Consider the following 23,434-nt stretch of genomic DNA (forward strand, 5'->3'; position numbering starts at 1 on the left):
TCATGTTTTCTGATGCGTTATTGCTTGAGGCATCACTGAAGTCAATGGGAATTTCTGATTAAGCCTTTTGCAGAGAGTCTGTCCTTCAAGAAAGACTGGAGTCACCAATGGGAAATTTTTTTTTTTTTCAGATTTCTGGGTGATTTATGCTCCCTGCCCCTCTTCCCCAGGTCCTTAACCTAGCAGATACTGCTGCTGGACATGAGGGAGTTTGGCTGTGAGCTGCTCTTGCAGCTTCTGTGGTGATTCTGTGTTACAGAGAAAGGGGTAAGCTGGCAGGGCTTTGAGCACTGCTCCTAAAAATTTCCTAGAGATGGGGTGCTGAAATGAACCCATGAGGGCCCATAGCACCTAGTGCACTTCAGGACCAATCCCAAGGAAATATGGAGCTGTAACAGAGTTAGAGGTGCTCTGGAGGCTCTCCTCAGCTTCTAAATGCATCACGTGTTGCCTTGGAGGAGCTCACTTCTAGTTCTCTACATTACACCTTTTCTAATTTATCAGCATATCATTTAAAAAAAAGTTTATTTTAGCTAAAAGTTGTTCGAAATAGTAATTTTTTCTCATTTATTTTTAATTTGCAGTGTTCTGGACCTTCAATGGAACCAACCATTCAAAACTCTGATATTGTCTTTTCGGAGAACCTTAGCCGCCACTTTTACTGCATTCGAAAGTACGCTCCTCTGTTGAGACCCGATCTGACATTCTGTTTGCCAGGGCTTGTCAATTCTGTCCTTTATTTTTTGTGTATTTTTCTGCTTCTAAATCGTAATTTTTCATTGTGTCTGATGGAAGTGAAGTTACCAGCACATACAGCCCAGTGAACAATTTGACAGAATTCAGTTTGGATTTAGTCTGTTGTCGCTTTCACAGCTTTTTCCAAAAAATAGAAAAAACCCTTTTTTCTCCCCATAAATGATTCTATTGAGTGAATGTAACTTCTTCTCTAAGCAGTTTGGTCTTGAAAACCAACTATGGGTATTACTGGCCTCAGGTTGTAGTCTTAAATGTTTCATAAATGATCTAAATAACAAAAATTCAGTCCACTTTTAACACTCTGTGAAATTACACCTGAGTAAAACTGAAGAAACGAAAATTGTACACAAGAATTTTCAGCACAAGGGACTATCTTAAATGTGTGTGAATATTTTTGGAGTAGACACATGGATGCTCATGTACTCAGCCAAATAGTTTGTAATTAGAGTTCTTCTGTTTGTTTTTGTTTCTGTTTTTTCCTCTCAGAGGAGATATTGTAATTGTGAAAAGCCCAAATGACCCCAAATCAAATATCTGTAAAAGAGTAATTGGCTTGGAAGGGGATAAAGTCTGCACAAGCAACCCTTCAGATTTCCTTAAGAGTCACAGCTATGTAAGTATTAGAGTTTCTTACTATGTAAATTAATGATTACTTAAGTAGGCCTGGTAGTCCGTAAAGGACTTGCAATATTTGAGGATCATCAGAAATCATAAATTATGACATCAATAAATTATTATTCTTGTATATGTACAGTAAAATGTTGTACTTTTAGATTGTGTGTGCCAAGCTGTCTTTCTCTGCCTTTTGTGTCTGTAGGAACTGTAGACAGATAATATTTTTGCTCTGCCCTTTGCTTAGTTCTTCTTCCTTGGAAGAATACTCTGAAATTCTCTGCATAAAGTGCAGTACAGATGACAGATGCAAGTGCTTTTTCAGGCAAAATTGTTCCTGTATTTCAAACACTAAGAAGTGAACATTTGACTCTGCAATAGTTTTGCAGATTTTCCTTTCAAAATTATACTTTAGTGTATCTCTATATTGCAATGTAGCAATATTTTAATGTTCCTGAATGTGGTTGGAGAAGTAGCAATTCTGCTAACTTGGCCAAAAGGTCAGGCGATGCAATGGAAAGGGAACAATAATATCAATGTTCACTTGTCCTTATGCAGATGGAATTCACAGAAGTTTGGGAAGATCTGTGACAAAATGTTTTTAGCAACTTCTTTTTAGGCTGTCATTAGAAAAATCATCAGGAATCACGATCACAGAAGAATGTAGGGTTTTTCTTGTCCGAGAGGTGTGTTTGACTGTTATCTCTGTTCAGCCATCAGATGCTCCCAGGTGTTTTGAATCTTTAGACAAAGCTGTTATTTTGCCCTTTCATATCCACTTCATCCTCAGAATAAGAAGAGTGAGCATCTGGCTAAAGTCCTGTGCTGTGAAGGTGGGGAATTTTATGGAACACTTCTTACAGGCAGCTACAGTTTGTGCAACATAAATCCTGTAAGAGTTTCTCTTCCATAAAGGCAGCCACCTTCACTGGTGAGCCTCCAGGTGCCATTGGTTCATTTGTAATAAACAGCTGAAGTGGAGTTTGTCTTTAGTAAAAGCAAAATTCATGTCACCATTTTGTTTAGCACCAGAAAATAAGAATATGATTCATGCCCTGCTCTGGGGCTTTGAATTTGTTTCTTCCACTCCAGTGTTGAGGCAAGATATCTTGGGAACCTGCCTCTCATCTGCCCTTCTGGGTCTAATGCCAGTGCTATTGGAGCTCCTGTTCTTAGACTTTGGTCACTTGTGGGCACAAAGAAGGAACTCATTCTCTGTTACATTTTGAAGGGGAGGACAGAACATTTAGGTTTTCCACAAATCGTGTTAACCATTTAACCAAGGAAAAATCTACAAAAAACCCCAAAGAACACAAACCCACCTTTCGTACCAAGCTGAAGAAATTCTCTAGCTCTGGTGGAGCTCGTAATTGTGATGGAATATGAATTTCCCAGAGGAGACCAACCTGAGATGGAAACCTGAATTCTGTGTACACTGACAGAAGGCACAAACTGAATTTCTCTGAGCATCTTGTTCCTTACTTGTCTTAGTCTTGAAAACGAAGTTTGGGAAAGATTTATACTTAACAGGACGTCAGCTTTTCTGGAAACACTTAAGTAACCAAATGAATATTCAGAAGAACAGTTTCTGCCCTAGTGCAGGATTTCTTGTCTCCAGTTTAAAGCCAAAATACGAGGAGAAAGAGTGGATGGAGAATACAGAGTCCATTTCCTGTTCTCCTAAAGGCTAATGTGTGGAAATACAGCAAAGTGACAAGCTTTTGTAATTCTTACATCATAAATTGTATCTAGGAGGAGAAATTATCTAAATGGAAATGCTCTCACTGTGTCTGATACCTGTTTTCCTTCTACCTTTAGTGCTTGGTAAAGAGGTAGGTCTTTCCATCTGTTCAGGAGACACTTCCTTTACAGAAGAGTACATTCTCAACATGGATATCTGCACTTTATGTTCATAACTGAGGCTGGATTATTCACTAAGTAAATTGTTGGGGAGGGGAAACATGATACGTGTTTATGTTTAGGCAATTGCCTAATCAGGTTCCTTATTTTAATGAATCACTGTGCTATGCACTTTTAACTCAAACACAGAATTCTTCACAGCAAATAACAGCAGCAGATGTACAGGGAACTGGCTGTTTGTGTTGTTGATACTTGCCTGAGGTGGGTTTTTGGAAAAAAGATTGTCCAAACTGAAGAAAGGCCTGGGCTATGATTGCAAATGGCCAAGAGTGCTGCCAGGAAGGTCTGTCTGCCAGGGGAAGGTACCGCTCCTTAAGTGAGCAAAGCCTAGTAAGTGTCATGAGTTTTGCACTTTATATCTAGCTACTAACTGCCTTCTTTCAAATGGGAAATCTGAGAGGTGTGTGAATGCTGTGACTCCAAAGTGTGTAAGGTCAGAGCAGTCTTTGTTTTTATTATGGTGAACTGTTCAGCTTTCCTTGAAGGCTTGTCTCCTGTTTCGGGGAGTTCCTGTCATGTTTGCAGACTTATCACAGTAAACACGAATATCAGATGCCAGCAATATTGCCAAATTAGGCAGCTCAGACCCCTGCTTCATTCTGTGCTGGTGGTTGCCAGCTAGTGGATAGGTTTTCTCAGCCAGTTCCTGGAGATGGGAGAGTAATGGCAATACAATGTACTTCATGCAGCTGAGGGTGAAATTACCTGTAAGTAGCTGCTTTAGATTTGCCCTAAAAGGAGAATCCTTAGAGTCATGTTAGTAGGAATTGTGCTTAGACTGTATTGACTGCATCATGTTAATATCGGCGTATTTTACAGATTTTAAGTTAGGTATTTTTGTGCCTAGAAGTATTGCCACACACAATCCTTATTCTGGAGCCTAAGAGAATGCTAAAATCAGATCCTACTTCCAGTGCTGGTTCATTGATGAATGTACTTCTCAGGATGCCTTTATATTTAGGTAGGAGAATGGAGAACTCTGTTTACAATTTGTTCTCTGTAAATTACACAGATGAGATACATAATTGCTGCAAACAACCAAGGACATACCTGTAGATTAACAAAAAATCCAAACACAACAAAGCAACCTTCCAAGATATAGTGAAAAGAAACAGACAAAAAAAATCACACATAAGATGAATAAGTTGTTCTGAAAATAGGTGTTTCAGTTGAGTAGAAATTCCATACAGCAGTGGCAGTTAAAATACTCTTGCTGCTTAACTGAAGGAATACATCATGTGATAAATTTTTTTTTGTCAGAGTGCACTAAGTGTGAAGCTGCATCAAAAAAACTGTCTTTGATGGAGCTGTTGGATTACAGGCTGATGGAACTAATGCCACATATAAAACTGAGTGGCATAAACTAAGCACGTGCTTAAATTACAATATAAGTATATAAGAAACGTCCTTTGGACCCTTTATGGTGCATGATGCTTCATATGCTAAAGACTGGAGTTTATCTGTAGAACAACGAGGGAAATCTTATTTACATGGAAGTATAATGAAATTCCTTTTTTGAATAAGCTGCTATAGTATTACAAGGGTTGGAAAAGGCAATTTTCCTTTTTGTTGATATCCGGTATGGAATACAAGCATTAGTCTGGCAGTATTGCAGGGCTCCTTTTTGGTTTTGTGGTAAATGTGTATTTGTAAATAGAAGCAAGTGTATTTGCTGTAATAAATGTTTAAGAATGCATAATGTATTTTTGCTGTATCAGAGGCAATGTGGTGTGAACCCAGAAGTTAAAAAGGTAAACAACTAATGTTGTATTCAGAACTAGTTTCACTTATTAAAAAATACCTTATTCATTTAACTATATGGATGTAAATAATGAGGATTAATAAGGAAATTAATCCTAGTAAAGCCCTGAAATGGTCCTTAAAAAACCCCAAAAAACCAGCTGAAAGGTTATTTTTCATATTTAGGCTTTTATTTCCTTTTTAAAAAAGTCTTAATACAGACTTATAATTCAGATTGAGTATCCTATTGCTCTATTTGAATTTGTTTTAATGCCATTTACTTTAGCTTTAATTTCTTTACGTACCATATGTTCTTGTGCTGCAGCTCGTATTTACAATCTGAAAAAGTGAGGGGTAAACCATCAGAATCAAACAGCTTGTATGTCATAAACCACCAATATGCTGAGCCTTTGGGGCACTTAAACAAAAGTAGTCCCTAATAATGTCACTTAATAGAGGCAGAGTCTGTAAATAAGGAACTGCCTTTTGCAAGTCACAGTGATAAAAAGCTGAGATACAAATCCATATCTCAGCAACACTGTGCTGGTGATCAATCACAGCTCCCACTAATGCTGCCAGCCTGGCTGATGGGGGAGTGTGTTTGCCTTGTGCTAAAGTGAGCTTCACTGCGGAGATGGCATCTCTTCATCCTGTGGGAGCTCCAGAGCTAACAGAATTCCCAAGATAATGCATCTCACTGTGTTTGCACATCACAGAAGTGGCCCTGCACAGTGCTATTAACTCTTAAACAGTTCTTGGCAAATGAAGTAAGAATATGATGTGGCTACTAAGAATAACATAATGTCAAGGCAAACACCACAGTATTGTAATCACTGCCCAGTTCTACATGTTTTGGATACACTGTGCAAGACACTGAAAAGTGGTTTGATATTTCAGAGCACTCAGTCTCTCAGTACCATTGGATAGTCTCTTTAAAATATCCTAAGCAGCAATTAAAAATAAACCTAATTAAAACACCACTTATTTTCCCTTTGTTCTAAGTATCTTAATGTTTACACTCATGGTTTAGTACTTCACTGAGTAAGCTTCAGTAGTTGCTGACATGGAAAATGAGTAAGATATTTTCTTTGTCCTCCTTAGTTCTAAGTGTTCTAGAGGCTCAAGAGAAAGCCATGCCATATTTCTAACCAGCAGCTGTGCGAAATGTCTGGTGGGAGAGGAGAGCTAATTTGGCATATTTGTTGGTCTGCAGATGGCTCTGTATCCCAGTACAGAGAGTTCATGACTCATGCTTATCTTGAATTTTCTGAGAAGTCATTTTAAATCAAAATTCTGATTTGTCAAAACTAAATTATTCAAGGGAAAAGAAACACACAAAGAATTTTATCAGTCTAATTCCCAATATTTCCAGGGTTTCTTCTGCCCAAGTGGCTTGGTCTTTGTACCTTTGCAGTTTTGGTTTTGGTATTTCAAGAACATAGAAGTAGCATCAGAGTTCACCAGAGCTTATCCAGGTCCCTGTGGGGTCAGGGAGGGTGGCCAGACACGGGCATGGCTGCAGCAGAGCTTGGGCACGGGGACACAGCCAGAGGCTCCTGAGTGAACCCCCACGAGGTCTCCCACCCCTTTCTGGAAGAGCTCTCTTCCTCACTGTGTGCCCAAGAGGAGGCAGCTGCACCCCAGCAGCTGGCCTTGGGAACAGGCTGGTGACACCAACGTGGGCTGAGCACTGCCCAGGCTCTGACTGCCCTGCTGCCCCTGCTCAGCCACTTCACCCCAGAGCGAAACCAGAAAGAAACCTCCTCCAGGATTTGAGGGAAAGGTGTTTGTTTGAAAGGCATTCATTTCTGAATTTACGGCACTAGATGTTTTTCCTCTCTGTAATATGGCCTTGGCTGTGCTGGTCAAACCAGTTTGAACCTTCAAGATTTTATGATTCTGTTATTCCTCTGCTCAAAGTTTAATAATAACTTTTAGGAAGCTGCTCAGGATGGTGAAACCAACTGCTTGGGACTCAACTAAAGCTTTTGAGCAGAACTTTAGTCTGACTGTACCAGCTGTGTAGGAGAGCTTTAGGTCACTTCTGATGGAGCTGGCAGACAAGATTCCTTAACCCTGATGCTGTTATTTCTCAGCCATTGTTCTCCCAGGCTGAACTGCAGATCAGAGTACAGGTACAGGGCATGCCAGTGATGATGATGGGGTTCTGTGTTAGTTGGGGTTTGCACCCACAGGGTTTTTTGTTCTCAGACCTATACTTTTGGGTGACCCTGTTACATCATCTGTTATCTGGAGAAGAAGATCAAATCTTTTGGAATTATTGTGGTCAGAAAGGTCTCTGCAAACTGTTAAGTAATCTTTGATGGATTTGTAATTAATATTTTATTCCAAAACACTCATCTTCTGTAAATCTTAGGCTAATAAGAGTCTGGACTGATGCATCTCAGACATATTCTGAATTTTTGTTCAGGAGTTCCTAAATGTAGCTAGGAGATTTGGGTCTGAAAATTTTGGCCTATGAACAGGTTAGTTTTAACTTTAACTGATAATAGTTTTAGAAAAGGAAAAATGACTAATAATTTAAATTTAGGGTTGTAGCTAGAGGTTTTTGAAATCAGATATATAGCTTTTCCAGCCAATTGAGATCTGTGTATTTAACAATATCATCTAGATCTCGGCATTAAATATATATATCAGTAAACAACACATGCAAGTGTTTGAATTATTTAACACAGTTGAAAACTTTTGGAACACGTAAAAAGTGACACTGAGAGAAATGAGGTATTTTTCTCATTTGACTGGCATAAACATCTCTGATGTGAAAACTTCTCCCATCAAGCTGTGAGTGCCGTGATCAAACCTTTTAAGGTCCGAGTAGTTAAGCTCAGAACAGCAGCAGTTACTCCTACATTACCCAAAGTTTAGAAGGAGCAGCTATGGTTAAACCCCAAACATTGAAATAACCAACAAATGCTTTGACAGGTCACTCTAACAGCTTACCCAGATTTTTGTTACAGAACAACACCCAACTGGTGTGCTGGCACGGTAGAGAAAAATGTCTCAGAAATTCAAGTCTAAGTTAATATTCCTTAGTTCCCTTGTGGTGTGCAAGTTAACACTGGAGGTTATGTGATTTTAATATTGGTTAATATTTAATTTCAAAACTTAGACAAGTCTTCATATCTTACCTTTTTATAAATTTTCTATTAAAATTACAAATGTCTCACTACAGAGAATGAATTCATAATATAAATATGTAATCACAACGAATTTGATTTCTGTATAAAATACATTAGTGCTTCATTGTCATTGTCACTAATAACAATCTGGACCAGCATCATGATGTCTTTTTTTTAATATGTGCTTTTAAACAAACTGGGTCAAGTACATTATGTCTTATTCATAAGCAGCTTAAACTGTTCAGCAAGTAGAGGGAAAATGCTAAACTCTTTGGAAGTACCTATACATTTAAGGTAAATTCATTTTTATATTCTTTTAAGAAGTATTAAATTCCAGGTAGTTCAACATTTTAAGCATACACAGAAGATGCTGATTTAACATCTGCTATAATGTTTAAGTTCCAATGTGGTTCCTACCATTTCATAGCTTTTTCAGCACAAAAAAGTAAATATAAATGCTTACCCTGATTTTGAGAACATTGAGCTAAATTATGTGGTTGGGTTTTATACAGATGGCTGCCTTAATATGAACAACATTTATGATAAACCTACAGGAACAGTGCCTGGAGCAACTGGATCATTAAAAAAAGTATTTGTTAAGCATTATTTCGGTCTTGGTTCTGAATTAATAAATAAAGGATTAAGGAGTAGCTATGAGACTTTAAGTATAGAGTGATAAAACAAACTCCTGCATTTCTATGGTGTGTATTTTATCCTAACTAGATGCAATTTACTTAAATAAGGCAATTTAATCAGTATTTAGTAAATTTGTCATTTGATATTGTAGAATCTTTCATCATATTTCACTTTAATCAAGAAAGGTAACACCTGTGGTTTATTCACAAAAGCTTCTTTTGTTAAATGAACACCCGCAGGCCATGAAGCAATTACATTTGTTGCTTGTACCAAAGTAGGAGGCACTTAAATAGACCTTAGTAGGGATAGATGAGAACTTGCAGACTTTATTCTTTTGTCCAGCACTGAGATTAGTTCTTATCATAGCTCAAGAAGGAAGTCTCTGAACTGAAAAGAAAAGATGGGAATGATTTAAAGTTCTTCTTAAGCCTGAAACTTTGATATTGCTGAAGGTGACGTGAATACCTGTGACCTTACAAAAGTTCAAACATCTACTCCCAGCTGATTGTATGTGCTGATGTTTTTTGAGATTGCAAGACATTCATGTTTTTAAGTCCCCTAAAATCACGAACAAAAGCTCCCTCCAAACAAAAAACCCAAACCACAGAAGCCTGTTTACATTTAGTTGGGTTTGGGGGTATTTTTGAGGCAGATAATTTAGTCTGTTAGTTTTATTTACAATATATTAGTTTTCAAGTATGTCAGTTAATGCAGTGCAGGGTTCATATCTCTTGGGTTTGAAGACAGTGAGAGTAATCAAAAAAGTTTGGCATCTTGTAAAGAGACCAAAACAATGTAACTATTTGGTAATACCCCCCCTTTAAGTAAATTAATGTTTTATGCTAGTGAGTATGCATCAAATACCTGCCCTGTACTTCAGTTTTGCCACTTTAACTGCACCACGGAGTAGATTCCAACAGCTCTGCAAATTCTGCCAATTTGTTGCAGTGAAAGATGCTTATTTGGGGTGAAAGAGAATGAACTACTGTGTCCAACTCAGTTGTTCCCAAGGGTAGTCTTGTTCTTCTGGTCTGTCTGCTCCTGTGCTAGAGCCTGGGAAGGGAGCAGGGGAAGAGTCATGTGTCTGATGCGTGTCTTTTATTCTCACACATTTAAGCTGCACTGCGGATAACCAGTTCCGCCTGAGAACTGCCATTCCTTGGAAATAAATCCTCAGATAATCTGCAGAGAACAGAGGCACAGGGGCTGCTGAGGCAGGGGGAGTCATCTGCAGACAGTCAGAGGCAGTGTTTCACAGCAACCTGCACTGCTGGGAATTGCTGGTTCTGCAGGAGTCCCACTCGTTCTGTGAAAATTCAGCTGTTGGGCGTGTGAGACTTTCCCATCTTAGTTCTGGCCTCTGTGTAGGGGAGAGCAGAAATGCTGCCCAGCCCAAGGTAATGCTTTTAACCCTCATCAGTGTGGGTTTGTAGCTGTGTAGTGTAGTAGTAGTAGTAGTAGTAGTAGTGTGTAGTTGTGGGAACTGTGATTTCAGTTGTACTTCTTGGATACAGGTAGCTTTGTCTAAGGTCCATTGCCTGTAGATACCAAAATGCAACTCTGTGAGTTGTCACACAAGTGGCTTTCCCTTGGGTTCCTGCCTAGGGTTTTTTGGCAGCAGCAGCCTATTGCTGTGTAATTAATAGATTCTTACTAAAAATACAGGTTTTCAACAGTTAATTTTTTTTCTTTGGTGAATATTATTCCCAGCTACTGTGCTTGCAGAGTTTGCAGTGTTTCAGACTGGGTCCTGGCTATGCAAAGGCTGGTACTCCAAGTGAACTTTATTCTATGTGAGTAATCCCACTGAGATCAGTGATGTGGTGTAGACGTGGCTTGGTGCATGAAGCCTTGAAGGATTCTTTATTTCAAAGGGGTTTATACTACTTTTGTTAATTTTTTTTTTTTAAATCAATGATTATGGCCTGTCACTGGTATTTGCTTTTCCATTTTCCTGTAATTCTGGTGAATTATATTGCTTGTCTTAATTTTAGGTTGTAGTGAAGTGCCTAGATGATGGACAGACACCCTACAAAGGTATTTAAGTGCATTATCCCTAGATGAATCACACATTGTGACAGTACTCTTAATGACAAATTCAGAGGTGTAGGGCCCTGTCATACCTCCCAGGGAGAACTGCAAAAATGACATTAAGTGGTGAATTTCAGGATATAGGAAGACACTTTACTGCAAATGTTCTACCTAGAATGCAAACTGTGAACGTCTTGTCTAGACAAATAATTATTCCTAGTATTGGAAGGAGTTTTATGCCAATGCAGGCAAAAGCAATTTATTTTATTTTTCATAATTTTGGAGCCTGGTAGAAAGATGGGAAGTGTTCTAGAAATTTTTTGGATATACTTGAGTTATGAGTGGTTCTTTATTTTACACAGTGAAAGATGAGCATCACATTCTGCCTGTGAATTGGGAGAAGTGAGAAAGCACAGGAACCAGAACAGCACAAGGGGAGCTGGCAGGGAAACAGGAGCACTTTGCAAGAAGTGATGCTTTTACAGTAACAAGAAATGTTAACGTGGGTTTGCTTTCTATATTTAAGGAAAAAAAATCTTCCCTTCATAGTAATTCCTGCTTGTCCTGTTTGTGTATCTGCTGAGGGAGTCTGTCACAGTGACAGCAGTTTGGTGTCTGACTCATCATACCAGTAGATGCTGGACAGGGGAGTTTGCACCAGAAAGATCAGGACGCTGCCTTGTATGGTAATCTCCACCTGAGAAACAAACTCGTGTGAGTTTGGACACGGGGACTGCTTTAGGTGGGTACACTGAACTAAATGAACATGAATATCCAACTACCCTGCTGGACATCCTAAACAGGCCACGGAATCTTTGAGGAAAACAGCAGTGACAGCACATGCTAAAACAGCTATCAAAACCACAAGATGCATATTCTACACACAGGTTGTTTGACTCCAGTAGAAGTGTTTTAAAATGTATCAGTTTGTTTTTTGTTTGCAAAGCTGCTTGGGTAGGAGGAGGGCCAAAGTCATCTAGCTGGAACCAGCTGGCCCTCCCAGAGGAAGCCCTTCCATGCATGTGCCAGGAATCTGATCAGCCTACCAAACAACAAAGGTGACAGACAAGCTGAATAGGGAATTCCTGTCTGGAAGGACTGGGAGAACAAGCAGTAGGGGAGCTTGACTGAACTGGTGGATCAGTTTAAAGCAAAGGAGGTGGCATTCCTTTATACAGGAGCCTGTGGAAGGAGGTGCTACCAGTGGGTTTCAAAAGGGCTTAGACATTGCTGGTCACAGCTGCATGTGTGGATTCTAAAATGCTGAGGACAGGGTTTGTGCCCTCTGACACACCTACAGCACCTTTCCTGGGTGCCACAGAAATACAGGGGGTGGTTGGGAGGGATGGCCAGGCTGGTTCTGCCACTGTCAAAGGCGACCTGTTGTTTCTCAGTCCACAGCTGACACGTTTGCCACGGCTCAGCAAAAAGACTAATTAAAGACAAGGCTCCCAGGGAGCGTTACCTGGCCAGATACCTACAAGTACCAATTGCACTCCACCTGCAATTTCCTCAAATGGGGGACCTGGGTTTGTTCTTAATGGTTTACAACCAGCCTTTACAGTGGTATTTCACTTTGTTTAATCTGTTACCCATGAACTCTGTCTTATGTAGACCATTGTTTAGAGCCTGCATGGCTCAATTCTAAAACATTCGTGCTACTTGTACTTTGAGTTTCATTTAAAATAGTTTAGTTAGTTAGTTACTTTCCATATATTTTTCTCTGAATTGTGGTCGTAGTAATGTTTTAAGTACATACTTGGTTTTGGAAAAATGTATGTTAGTTTAAAGTTCATATTAAATATTCTCTAGATTGAGAATATGTTGCTTCATTTAAATTGTCAGCCTGGTTTAAAGTTTTAGAAACAAAAGCCAATTAGAAGTATTAAATATTTTATTTGGTAACTTGAAAGAGGTTATTTGTATTGGAAATGTTTTTAAGAAAACTTAACAAAATAGTATTGTATATTCCAAGCAGAAATCTTAGTTTCAGACTTGTAGGAGGAACTTTTTCACATATGAAAGCTTCATACTCTCATTTAGGTAACTATTACTATTTCTCATTTTGTCATTGAGTCAGCCAGTGAATGCCATGAATCTGTGGTATGTAATATAGTTAATGCATAATATATATGGGCAATGAAAGGTCTTTGTCATATAGTATAAGGTCACCATCATTAATTTTCAAATTATAAAAAGGGATTTGCTGTTTTGTGATCATCATTATTGCAATATAATGTGTTGTGGATTCTGCCTGCACATAGAATGAACTGTGATCTTAATTAGAACTTTGACAAGCCTACTCCGATAAAATGATGAGATTATTCGTAATTGATGTCACAATCAATTACCAGTTAGTTCATCATGAATCTACTAACAGGTCTAGCCTTGGTGCTGGCCCCAGGATGTTGATGAGTGTGTGGCTGCCCTGTTCATGCTGTTACTGCGACAGGAGGGCAGATTTTCAGTCAACATCCTAATGACCTCTTTTGAAGTCTATTAAATTAATGACCCTGTCACATTGCTCTAACCTCTTACATCTTCATTTTGGGTTTTTTGTTGCAAACCATTGGTTTTTGAGCACATGGTAGAACAGATACTTTGGAGCACTCCTCATCCCTCTAAATCTGGCAGTGGGTCTCACTAGATTCAATAAAATTTAGTTCATTACACAGTCATGAAATACAGAGCACAGAAATCAGGAAACACACTGTAAGGCAAACTGTGCTTAACACCATTCTGTTCTGGTTTCTTTTTACATTTCAATCTTGCTCAATCATAGGTGCCTAAAGGACATGTTTGGTTAGAAGGTGATAATCTCAGGAATTCTACGGATTCCAGGTGCTACGGGCCTGTTCCTTACGGACTGATAAGAGGACGCATTTGTCTTAAGGTATATATATTTATAGTATCTAAAAATAGTTGCATTAGTACACTTTTAATGCTTGGATGTTAGGTATTGAAACTTGCCTCCCCAGCTGTCTGGCCAAAGCAAATGTAAAGGAAAGCATGAACACTCCAGCCACCTGCTGTAAAAGGATAAATCAACAATGACAGGGTTTTTGGAGGGAGGACTTAGGAGCACCACTGAGCAGTCACTGCTATAAAAATTGAATAAATTATTTTGCAAGCAAATCCAAACATGATAAAAACACAAATGTGCACACATACACCCTACTGCACAGATGTACGTTCCATCCTTACTTCGATTCTTGCCTGTCTGCAAAATGGTATTTCAGTGTTGGAGCTCTGTGGCCTGAGTAACAAAATGGAGGAAAAGATTCTCTTTCCAGGACTTGCCCACATACTTCGGACACACAGACTGGCCTTGCTGCTTTTTAAACTAAAATATAATGCTTTGAATAAATATTGTATAAACCATCATGGTTCCTTATCCTTCTGCTTCAACAGTTCTACAACTTTATTTCACACAAAATTATTTTTTCATATTATCTGCATTACTAATTTACTCTTTTACCAAAAAGAAGAAATGTAACGCAATTTCCTCTCCATAGAAAGTTTAATCTAAGAAACAGGGGAGTGGGTATTACAGACTTATGCACCAGATTTTAGAAAGCTGGATTTAAAGCTGTGCATTCAGAACAATAAAGGTTTTCTCCATATACTTCAACACATCCACAAACCATAATTTAGCACACCTGTATTACACACACAGGAAAGATTAGATCTTTCCAATTTAACAAAGCCTTATATCCTTAATTTACAGTATTTATGAACACAATTTGGGACTTTCAAGAAAAACCCCTTGCAGCTATTGAGCACAATCAGTAATTGCTTACTAAACCTCAGACAACACGTTCCCCCCAGCCCTACCAGCAAGTTTTGGGTGACCTCTGTTCTTCCTGGCTCACATTTGCCCTGAGTCCTTCCCTGGTGTTTACTCAGGGCTCTGCCCCTTCTCCTGCTGTTTGCCTTTACCCTGGACACCAGAGGGGAAAATGCTGATTCCCAATAGTGCTATTTTTATGACCCAAGTTTTAGCTTGGATTATTGACTGCTAAGAGACAAAGGATGCTAATCTGCTGACACTCTTCTAATGAGAATGTGGTAGTAATAATGCAACTGAAAAAAACATTTCGCCAAACTGATGCACAGATAAAGAAAAGCTGCTGTTTACTACTTTAAGGGGACTGCTAGCAAATACTGGATATATCAAGAACCTGTGTGTGTGGACAGCCATAATTAGTCACAGTATCTCTCCACAGCAATACATTTTGTGTCCAGCTTGTCTAGCTTCCAACAAGGAAGGTGTTTGAGAGACCTTAACAACAGGACTGAACCCTAAGTAAACTGTAAAATGAGTGGAACTCACAGATAATTCATGTTGAAGTACTACTTTAGGACTCCAGAGCATTGTCTGTTACAAAAGATATTATGCAATCACTTGATACTTAATCAAAATAATTTAACCAAATTTTACAGCAGTTGTTAAATGATGGTGGCATGGAATAGTGATTATTCCAGTTTTCATGAGATTTAAGTATATGGTGCCTAAAAAAAGCAAAAATGAATTTGTTATTCAAACGAGTGTTTCTAGTTGGATTCTTTATGGTAAGTCACATGAGCATACAGTGATCTTGCTCCTGTGTGTTGCCACTGCACATTGCAGTGGAAGGCAGCACATACAGACTGCATGGGGGTGGCTGATCACTGACCACTGGCCAGGAAGCCTCTGTGTGCTTTTAATGCAGCCTGCTGCAGCTTTGGCTTCTCTTTCATCAAACAGTTTTTACTGCCTTCAGAATGGAAGCTTTTGTGGCTTTATCTTACACTGGATTTTGGAGAAGCAGATGTAACAGTGCCTTTCAGTGCTAAGTTACGTTTTTAGGAGTGGATACAAAAACCCCCAAATCTAATTTGGAAACCATGGATTTCAAAAGAAGAGAGTGAGCTTAGCCAACCTAGCTGGCTGAATTTGTTCAGCCAACCTACTCTTGGCAAAACATGACTGTTTATCTGAAGTGCACCAGTTTTTAACCCTTACAGAAACGTCAACACATGATTCTGTCTGCTCCTCTTCCTCCCTGCCACCGTATGTACTGCCACTCCCAACATGAGGTCATTCCGTAAAGGGCTGCTGAAATCAAAGCAGCTGCAAATTCAGTAAAAGCACTGGGAATCATTCCCACTTTGACAGAACTCATGCTTCATCCTGTCTTAGGTAGGATGTCCTGTGCATCCCCTGGATTTAGGCTCCATGTCAAAACTAGACCGGTGGTGTATCTTCCAAAGAGCTAGTTAGCCCCATTTATCCCCCGTCCATCAGATCAGCTCAGATCTATCGATGCAGGCCAAAGCAAAGAGGGCAAAGAGCTGCTAATTGGAAGAGCCAGTCTGAATGAGCAAGTCACAGTCAACTTCTGTCATGACTTTAAAGGACTTGGGAATTACGACAGAGTGGCATGTCTTTGTTTCACAGAGGAGGGCTTTCCCATCTCTTCCCAGCCTTGTTTCTCAGGTTCTCCCTGCAAGCAGACTAGGTAAAACATCATTTTCATTCTAACTCTACCAGTAAGATTACTGTGACAAATTTCAAACTACACTGTCAAAGCAGCATTTAAAGCTAATTTGATTACTTTCACTGAAAGAAAGTCAAGTTGCAATAGGTGTGATTTGAGTTGCCTGAAATGAGATTTGTGCTGGAGTGAATGGACTAAGAAACGTCCTTCTCCAGGCCTTTACTGAGATCAGCTTAGATTTGCTATATGGGATATTTTTCTTTCCTTTTACTTCTGTTTGCCCTCAAGGCAAAACAAAGACTTGACACCCAGCCTGCAGCCAGCACAGGCCCTCTGGACAGTCTTGAATTCTGCAGCTTTGCTGCTAACCAAGATCACAAATACCCTTCTGTTGTTGGCTTGTGTCTCTGTATATTTGTGTGGAACTTAAAATAGCTCACTGGCTGATGGGTGCAGACATTACCTCGGTGGTTTTGTGTATCAGCAACTGTTCCTCGTGCTCCTCCCTAACTGCACATGCCAGAACCACAAGTATTTTCTAAGATCTTGCACAAGAGTGCTCTGAGGCTTTTTCTGATCTGCAGAACTTGAGGTCCTGAGCATGACTCATCCTTGTGCTCATAGGGCACAGTGCTGCAAGGGGCCTGACAGGAGCCTGGAGCAGTGCACAGCCCCAGTCAGGAGAGAGCTGCTGCTGCCTCCTGCTATGCCCATCCTGAACTGCCTCTGCCTCTTCTGTTATGGCCTTCAGTGCTGGGGACAAATCACAGGGCTAAAAATAACTGAATATTTGCCTCTGTCTCCACTTTTAAATGAGACAATTACTCTTTCACTCCACACAGAAAGCTCCTTCTGTGTTGTGGCTGTTCCATGAACTCAGAGTTGCTGTTAGGTTGCTGTACCTTGGCAGTTACTGTATAGTTTAAGAGACCAAATTCTAATGAAAAATAAGCGAGATAAACAAAATACTGACAGAGGCTTTAGGAACAAGGTAGTGCCTCACCTTTCTCTGTCTAGGCTGCTTCCTCTTGGGTAGGGGCTGTGAAATTTTTATGGGATTAGAGCCACAGAAGGCATTGATTCTTCAGCATCATCTTTCCCTTCTTCCTGCTGAGTCCCTTGTGCCATCTTTGAAAGAACATCTTGCCAAGAGACACAGACATTGAAGGGAGACAAAGGACAACGAGTAAATGAATGTCCTTGCTTCCCTGTTAGTTTTTTTTGCATCCAAGACCATCCTACATGTAATTAGTGACTGTCCAGAGCAAAGTACTCCTGGGAGCATTCAGTACATGAACAGCTATACAGTTAATTTCTGGAGAGAAGATTTTTTTATTGGTCAGCATCATTCTCTGACACCTGTACTTGGTGATGAGCTGTGCTCTTTTGTAAATAACTGTCCCCTTCTCAGAGGAGCCCCTTGGTCCAGAGCCCGGATGGTGGCAGGCAGTGCACCCCTTCATTCCTGTTTGTATAAGTTGACCTGTAGCCTATAGATCTTTTTTCCCAAGGTTTGGTATTTGCAGCTCAAAGGCCCATCCTGAAAATACCGATGTACACCTCACCACGGGGAGGTCCATGTGTGTGGTACTCTTTTCTCCTAGATGGACCAAAAAACATATACCTTGTCTTTAAAGTCATGAAGAGCTGTACAAGCTAGAAAACACTGAATTTGAAAGACACTCTTTAGGAACATATTTATTTCCAAGGCTGAAAAAGGTAATGGAATTCCTGAGGCTCTCCATAGCAAAGCATGCGCTGTATAAATTCTAAAGTTCACACTGTGGAATGATTCCCTGTGATATACAGAATTTATCACTCCCAGTAAGAAAAGCACATCAGTGAGCAAAGTTCTTTACCCTGCCAACCAAAGAGATAAAAAATTACACTGTTTATGAAACGATTACAATAACAAATGAAAATACTGAACTTTGAGTTGTGATTAAAATCTCTTGTAACTGTGTTTTATTTTACAGATATGGCCTCTGAATGACTTTGGATTTCTACGTGCAAGCCCCAATGGCCATAGATTTCTTGATGATTAAAAGACTTAAGTTACTATTGACAGTTTTCACAGTATTTTCTACTAAAATCAATGGAACTATTTTTGCTTAGAATAAACACAAATATTACTTGACAAAGATGTCTCTTTCTGAGATTACACCTAACTTCAGAGTGGGAATCATACACTGCTGTCACCAACAAAAATGATGTGCCTCTTGCTCTGCTTCCTCTGGTGAGCCACACGAAGTGCTTGGATTTATGGGAAAGTTTTGGGGTTCTGTTACAAGCCAAGGTTAGCACTGACTGTTAAGAAGGATGGAAAAGGCACGGTGCACTTACTGCGTTGTCACACAGCCAGAGCCATCCTGGCTCTCCCTACATCAGCAGGTGGTGCCAGGGCTGGAACTGAACATGGCACCAGTGGGGTTCCAGATCTGCTGGTCACTCCCAGAAGTGCTGGGTGTTTCCCCGTAACTGCCCAGTAGGGTCAGAGCACAGCTTCCTCATTAGCTTTCCTCTCAGGAACGACGACTCCATTTGTTCGATGCTGGAGAGCCTCAGCTCAATGTGCTCCTGCTCCAGGCTGCCCAGGTGACGTCAGTCACTGTCACAGGGCACAGCCACCAGCCCCACTCCTCAGCACTGGGACACCCAGCCTCTGCCAGCTGCCAGGCTCTGCCTCCTCCTTCTAGGTTCCAGTCTCTTAGAGGATTTAATGAACTTAAATATTTATCTTATAAACAGAAAATGTTCCTGTTTCCCACTACTGAACCTTGTTCTTCATTATCTTCAAAGCATTCTCACATCTCTGCCTCCTGATTGAATTCTGTCATCTGAGCTGTTAAAAGGGTTTAACCTAAGAGGAAAGGCCCAAGGTAGAGCTGCTTCAGACTGAAATTGAAAGAAGCCTACTCTGTTGTTTGCTGGGAAAGAAATATTGTTTAGATCAGGAGATACATTCCAGTTGTACAGAACTCGGTGTTCTGGGTTGGAGGTGTTTAATAATGAGCTCTTCAGCTGCAGAAGGAAAATCCAAGCCTCATGTCTGCAGAGCTGTGTGAGCAAAGGGGCACTTTTCATTTTTAAGCCTGAATGAACTTGTTCTTGTAGTGCCCCCTTTAACACGTATTTCATTAGTAGGTGCTATCACTTGTTTGTCCAGTCTTTTGAAAAGTTTGTAACACTTAATGTGCTTCATTGAAACAATCATTGCAAGATCTCGATAACAAGTGAACATGTGTCACAACAAACCAAAGATACATCTTTGGTTTCACTCTTGAAGACACTGTAATTCCCACCACATCGACAGGAGAGAGTGTAGAGTTGTTCATCTGCCAAAAAAGAAAACAAAACTGCCTTTAGTGCTGGAGAAGAATCAAGAATTTATTCTGAATTTTGTTCACAAAGGTGCTCTTAGTAACAAATAACCTCCCACTGCTGGGTTGTAAATATCAGTATCTGTGCTACCATTTGTAGCTCAAAAATAATCTCAAAATGTTTCAGTGACTGAGGTATTCTTACACCAAACAACCAGGGCCAGTGGAGTCTCTTCAAAGAACCCCCCCAGTAATAACAAGGTGCACATCTGTGAAATGGATGAAAAAGCTAACTGGTGTTAGTCATACATGTGACAGATCAAGGATGGTTCCAAAACGGGCTGCTAACCCAGGAACCAAAACAGAACAAAGGAAAGAAGGATTTTTCCCCTCACAACTTAAAAAAAAAACAAAAGTAAAAAAATAAAAATAAAACCAGCCATTTATTCCAAAAGCAATTAAACAAGAAAAGCCAGAGCAATAGAAAGGAGGGAAGTAACAGTGCCAGATGCAAAAAGAAACACACGGATTCTACCGTCACAGGAAGAGCGAGGAGATGCACAAGAGCTACAGGAAGAATCTGTTACTCTCACTTATACAAGAGGAGAGCTGGGTGAAGAGTGGTCCTGCAAGTGGGGGCGCGGGGGAAGCAAGGTAGACAGAATGGAAAACAAATGTGACAGAAGGTTAAATTCTAATCCAGGTAATCTCAGAGAGCAAAACAGCTTTGTCTCAGGAAATACAGAAAAAACCAGCACTTAAAGTAACACAACAATGGTGTAAGATGCAGAAAAACCCAGAAACCATTTACAATGAAAGGCATTAGGAATCAACAGCAAGGCACTCATACCTTCATTCCAGGACATATCCTCAAGATAAATCTGTGCATGAAGTGGCCATTCTTTTGTCAGGTTATCTTCTATAAAGCAAACATGACAGATGTTCAGTCTTTTCTGATAAATTATTAGTTTTATATACCTAGCAGTCAATCTGGTCCCTCCTAGAGAGTCCTACCTGACCACTCTAGCAGTTAAAAATGTAGTTCTCTAAAATTTTAGTTTCCATGTATCTGCATAAGGTGGAAAATGTCCTCCTGTAGCCAGGAGAAATAAATAGTGACAATGTATTACTGAATTAAGACCCTGAAACCAGCACTTTTGCACATCCCACTTCTGTGAAATTAGGGGCAAACTTCTGTTTTGATGCACTTCTCAAAACCTGGCTGGAACTCCACGAGCTGAAATGGTGAATGCCTGCTAACCTGTACTTTTCACAGATTTGTGGAACAGCTGAGGTCCAAAGGGACCTCTCAAGATCCCCTATCAAAGCCTCCTGCACAGGCAGGGCAGCTGGAGCAAGCTGACCAGGATGGGCCACGTCCAGGCAGATTTTAAATATCTCCACAAATGGAGACTTCTCAGTATGTCTTAGGCAACCCATTCTTCCCTAGAAAGGAGAAGCCAAACAACCACCTTCCAATAAGCACCAAGTGAATGTCGTGTGTGAGAACACCACTGAGACTCCTGCAAAAAAATAAATGCAAAACACTCGTAGGGGAAGATGAGTCCAAATGCTCTTTTATGATAAAGAGTCTCTGAGCAGAGAAAGACAAGTTCTGGCCTGTACCTGAGAGATCTGCTGCCATTGGATCCCCCAGATTCTTCCAACATTTGGGTACAGCATGAAATGAAAAACGTACAACACAACTGACAGCATCAAATGCAAAGTGTGCACTACATATTGGTGTTTTTTCCATTTATCAGCACACTCATATCTGATGTACAACGTTCACACCAAGTTCTTTAGCTTAATAATGTACTCAGGAGCTTAGTGCCTATGTACAGTTTAAGTGAAGATGTTATTGAGGAGGGAGGTGTTCCTCCTCTTGGAGCAGTGAATTTTTAAGCCTGTTTATAGTTTAGTAGCTTTTGAGAGCGTGGAGGGTTTTCTGCAGCTTTCTTTGAAAAGCTGGCAGTGAAATAATGTCTTATTCCAGAGCTGCTTATTGAGCACTTGCTGGAAAGTTAGAGGCCCAGATTATGTTGTTTTAATTCCCAAGAGATTGCCCTACTTACTCACTACATTCTAAACAGTTCCCAGTTTCTTCTATGTAACTTGTAACTTCCATGTAACTTCTTTGCTCTGGCCTGAAAAGTAGAACGGAGGGACTTTGCAGCCCCCTCTCCAGCAGCAGCCCAGAAAAACTGCCCCTCTCCAGCCTTCGTCTGATCAGACAATGGAGTATTTCCTTCTTTATCACCAAAACCCAACCATCAAGTATTAAATCCCAATCTTTCTTTTGCACCTCACTGTTCTATTTTCAACTGAAATGTACATGATATATGCCTGGTAATGAGCCTCATCTAAATTAGTTCTAATGAAAGCAATTAAATCAGACACATTGGAAATAATGACAGGATCAGTACAGCCTCTTTGATGTTACCTTTGCTGAACACCTATTTGGTAATGAAAAGGTCAGAATGAAAAGAAAATTAACCTTCTCAGACCCAGTACTTTATTACTGTCAAAAGAAAGGGAAAAAATCAGGAGTGTAATGATGAAAGAAAACTGGAAGATACACCAATTTTCCTTACACTGATCAGAACATTAGTTAACTGTGTGAGGTGTCAAAATACAAAAATACCAAAGGACCAGATGGCTTATCTCATCCCAAATAACACCAATGTTACTGGGAGTTTGCTTGGTACAAGCTACAAAACGTGAGGACTGGAATGGTGAATGTCCTGAAAACACCCACAAAACCAGCCAGACGCCTTTCCCCAGCAGGCCTTGCTTGAAGCAGAATCCTCCTTTTCTTTGAGGAAGAAAACAATAAACAGAGATCAAAATCAAGTTTGTCTACCCATCTGGCTCACCACTGTGATCAAATAAGACAGTACCATAACTATGAGAACAGTATGAAAATGGCAAATGCTTCCTATTTCACATATTTTTATATATTTTATACATATTATTTTTAATACTGGAAGAAAAATTCACAATTTTCACAAAGGGAAAGGGTCTCATGTTGTAGAATGAAAAGATTTTCATCTACAGGTAACAAAAAATTGAGTTAGAAAACTTGCAGAGTTTCCTATTTGGAATTCATGAAGCAGAAGTTCACTCCAATCAACTTTTATAGGATTGGCGGTGGAGGTTTAGGTCATGCCTCGCTGCTACAAAGTACAAAAAGGGCAATTGGGCCATAAGCCACCATGAAGAGAACTGGTACGATGCAAATTCATGAGGTTACCGTACTTCAAGTACAGTCACTTGTGAATCATAGAACCACAGAATCATTTATGTTGGGAAACACCTTAAAGATCATTGAGTCCAACCATTAAAGTAATGAAGAAGCAGCTGAGGAAAAGTCTACTCTCTCTTCTGTTCCAAACATGGTACAATATGAAGCCCAGGGAACAGAATTTCAACAAAGCTTTTCTAATTCATCACTGCAACTGTAATTTTGAAAATAAAAAAAACCCCAACCAATGGGCAAAATTAATCCTTCTCCCAATTCCCAGCCTGAACAGAGATTGTTATTCCCCATCTGATGCTCAGATCCTGGGGGCATCAGGCACAGCATCGCCAGGCAAAGGAAGGGATTGTCCCACTCTGCTCTGCCCTGGGGAGGGCTCACCTTGAGTCCTGTGTGCGGTTTTGGGTGCCACAATATAAGAAAGACATGAAGCCATTAGAGAGTGTCCAAAGGAGGCCACGAGGAAGGTGAAGGGCCTTGAGGAGAAGCTGTATGAGGAGTGGCTGAGGGCACTTGGTCTGTTCAGCCTGGAGGAGAGGA

At 40.1% G+C, this 23,434-nt stretch overlaps 2 protein-coding genes across 7 annotated transcripts in view; one reads left to right on the forward strand and one right to left on the reverse strand.

Moving 5' to 3' along the window:
* The window catches only part of IMMP1L (inner mitochondrial membrane peptidase subunit 1), a 32,516-nt gene extending 14,060 nt beyond the window's left edge, over positions 1–18,456 (forward strand). For all 3 annotated transcript variants that reach the window (XM_042035668.1, XM_042035669.1, XM_042035667.1), the window contains 4 exons: positions 585–673; positions 1,243–1,369; positions 13,618–13,728; positions 18,292–18,456. In XM_042035668.1, the coding sequence (XP_041891602.1) occupies positions 585–673; positions 1,243–1,369; positions 13,618–13,728; positions 18,292–18,360 (396 nt within the window). In that variant the 3' untranslated portion in view covers positions 18,361–18,456. The remainder of the gene's footprint in view (positions 1–584; positions 674–1,242; positions 1,370–13,617; positions 13,729–18,291) is intronic.
* The window catches only part of DNAJC24 (DnaJ heat shock protein family (Hsp40) member C24), a 40,612-nt gene continuing 31,514 nt past the window's right edge, over positions 14,337–23,434 (reverse strand). For 3 of the 4 annotated variants that reach the window (XR_006017288.1, XR_006017289.1, XR_006017290.1), the window contains exon 5: positions 20,480–20,554. Coding sequence is in view for 1 of the 4 variants with exons in the window: in XM_042035670.1 (XP_041891604.1) it covers positions 19,526–19,650; positions 20,486–20,554 (194 nt within the window). In the remaining 3 variants the exon portion in view is untranslated. Of the gene's footprint in view, positions 19,651–20,479; positions 20,555–23,434 lie in introns of those variants that run through there. The other variant, XM_042035670.1, reaches the window with a different exon arrangement.

The sequence above is a fragment of the Corvus kubaryi genome, unplaced genomic scaffold, assembly GCF_017639235.1.
Source record: "Corvus kubaryi isolate FWS band 111438036 unplaced genomic scaffold, C.kubaryi_AGA036_p1.0 37384, whole genome shotgun sequence".
NCBI lineage: Eukaryota > Metazoa > Chordata > Aves > Passeriformes > Corvidae > Corvus > Corvus kubaryi.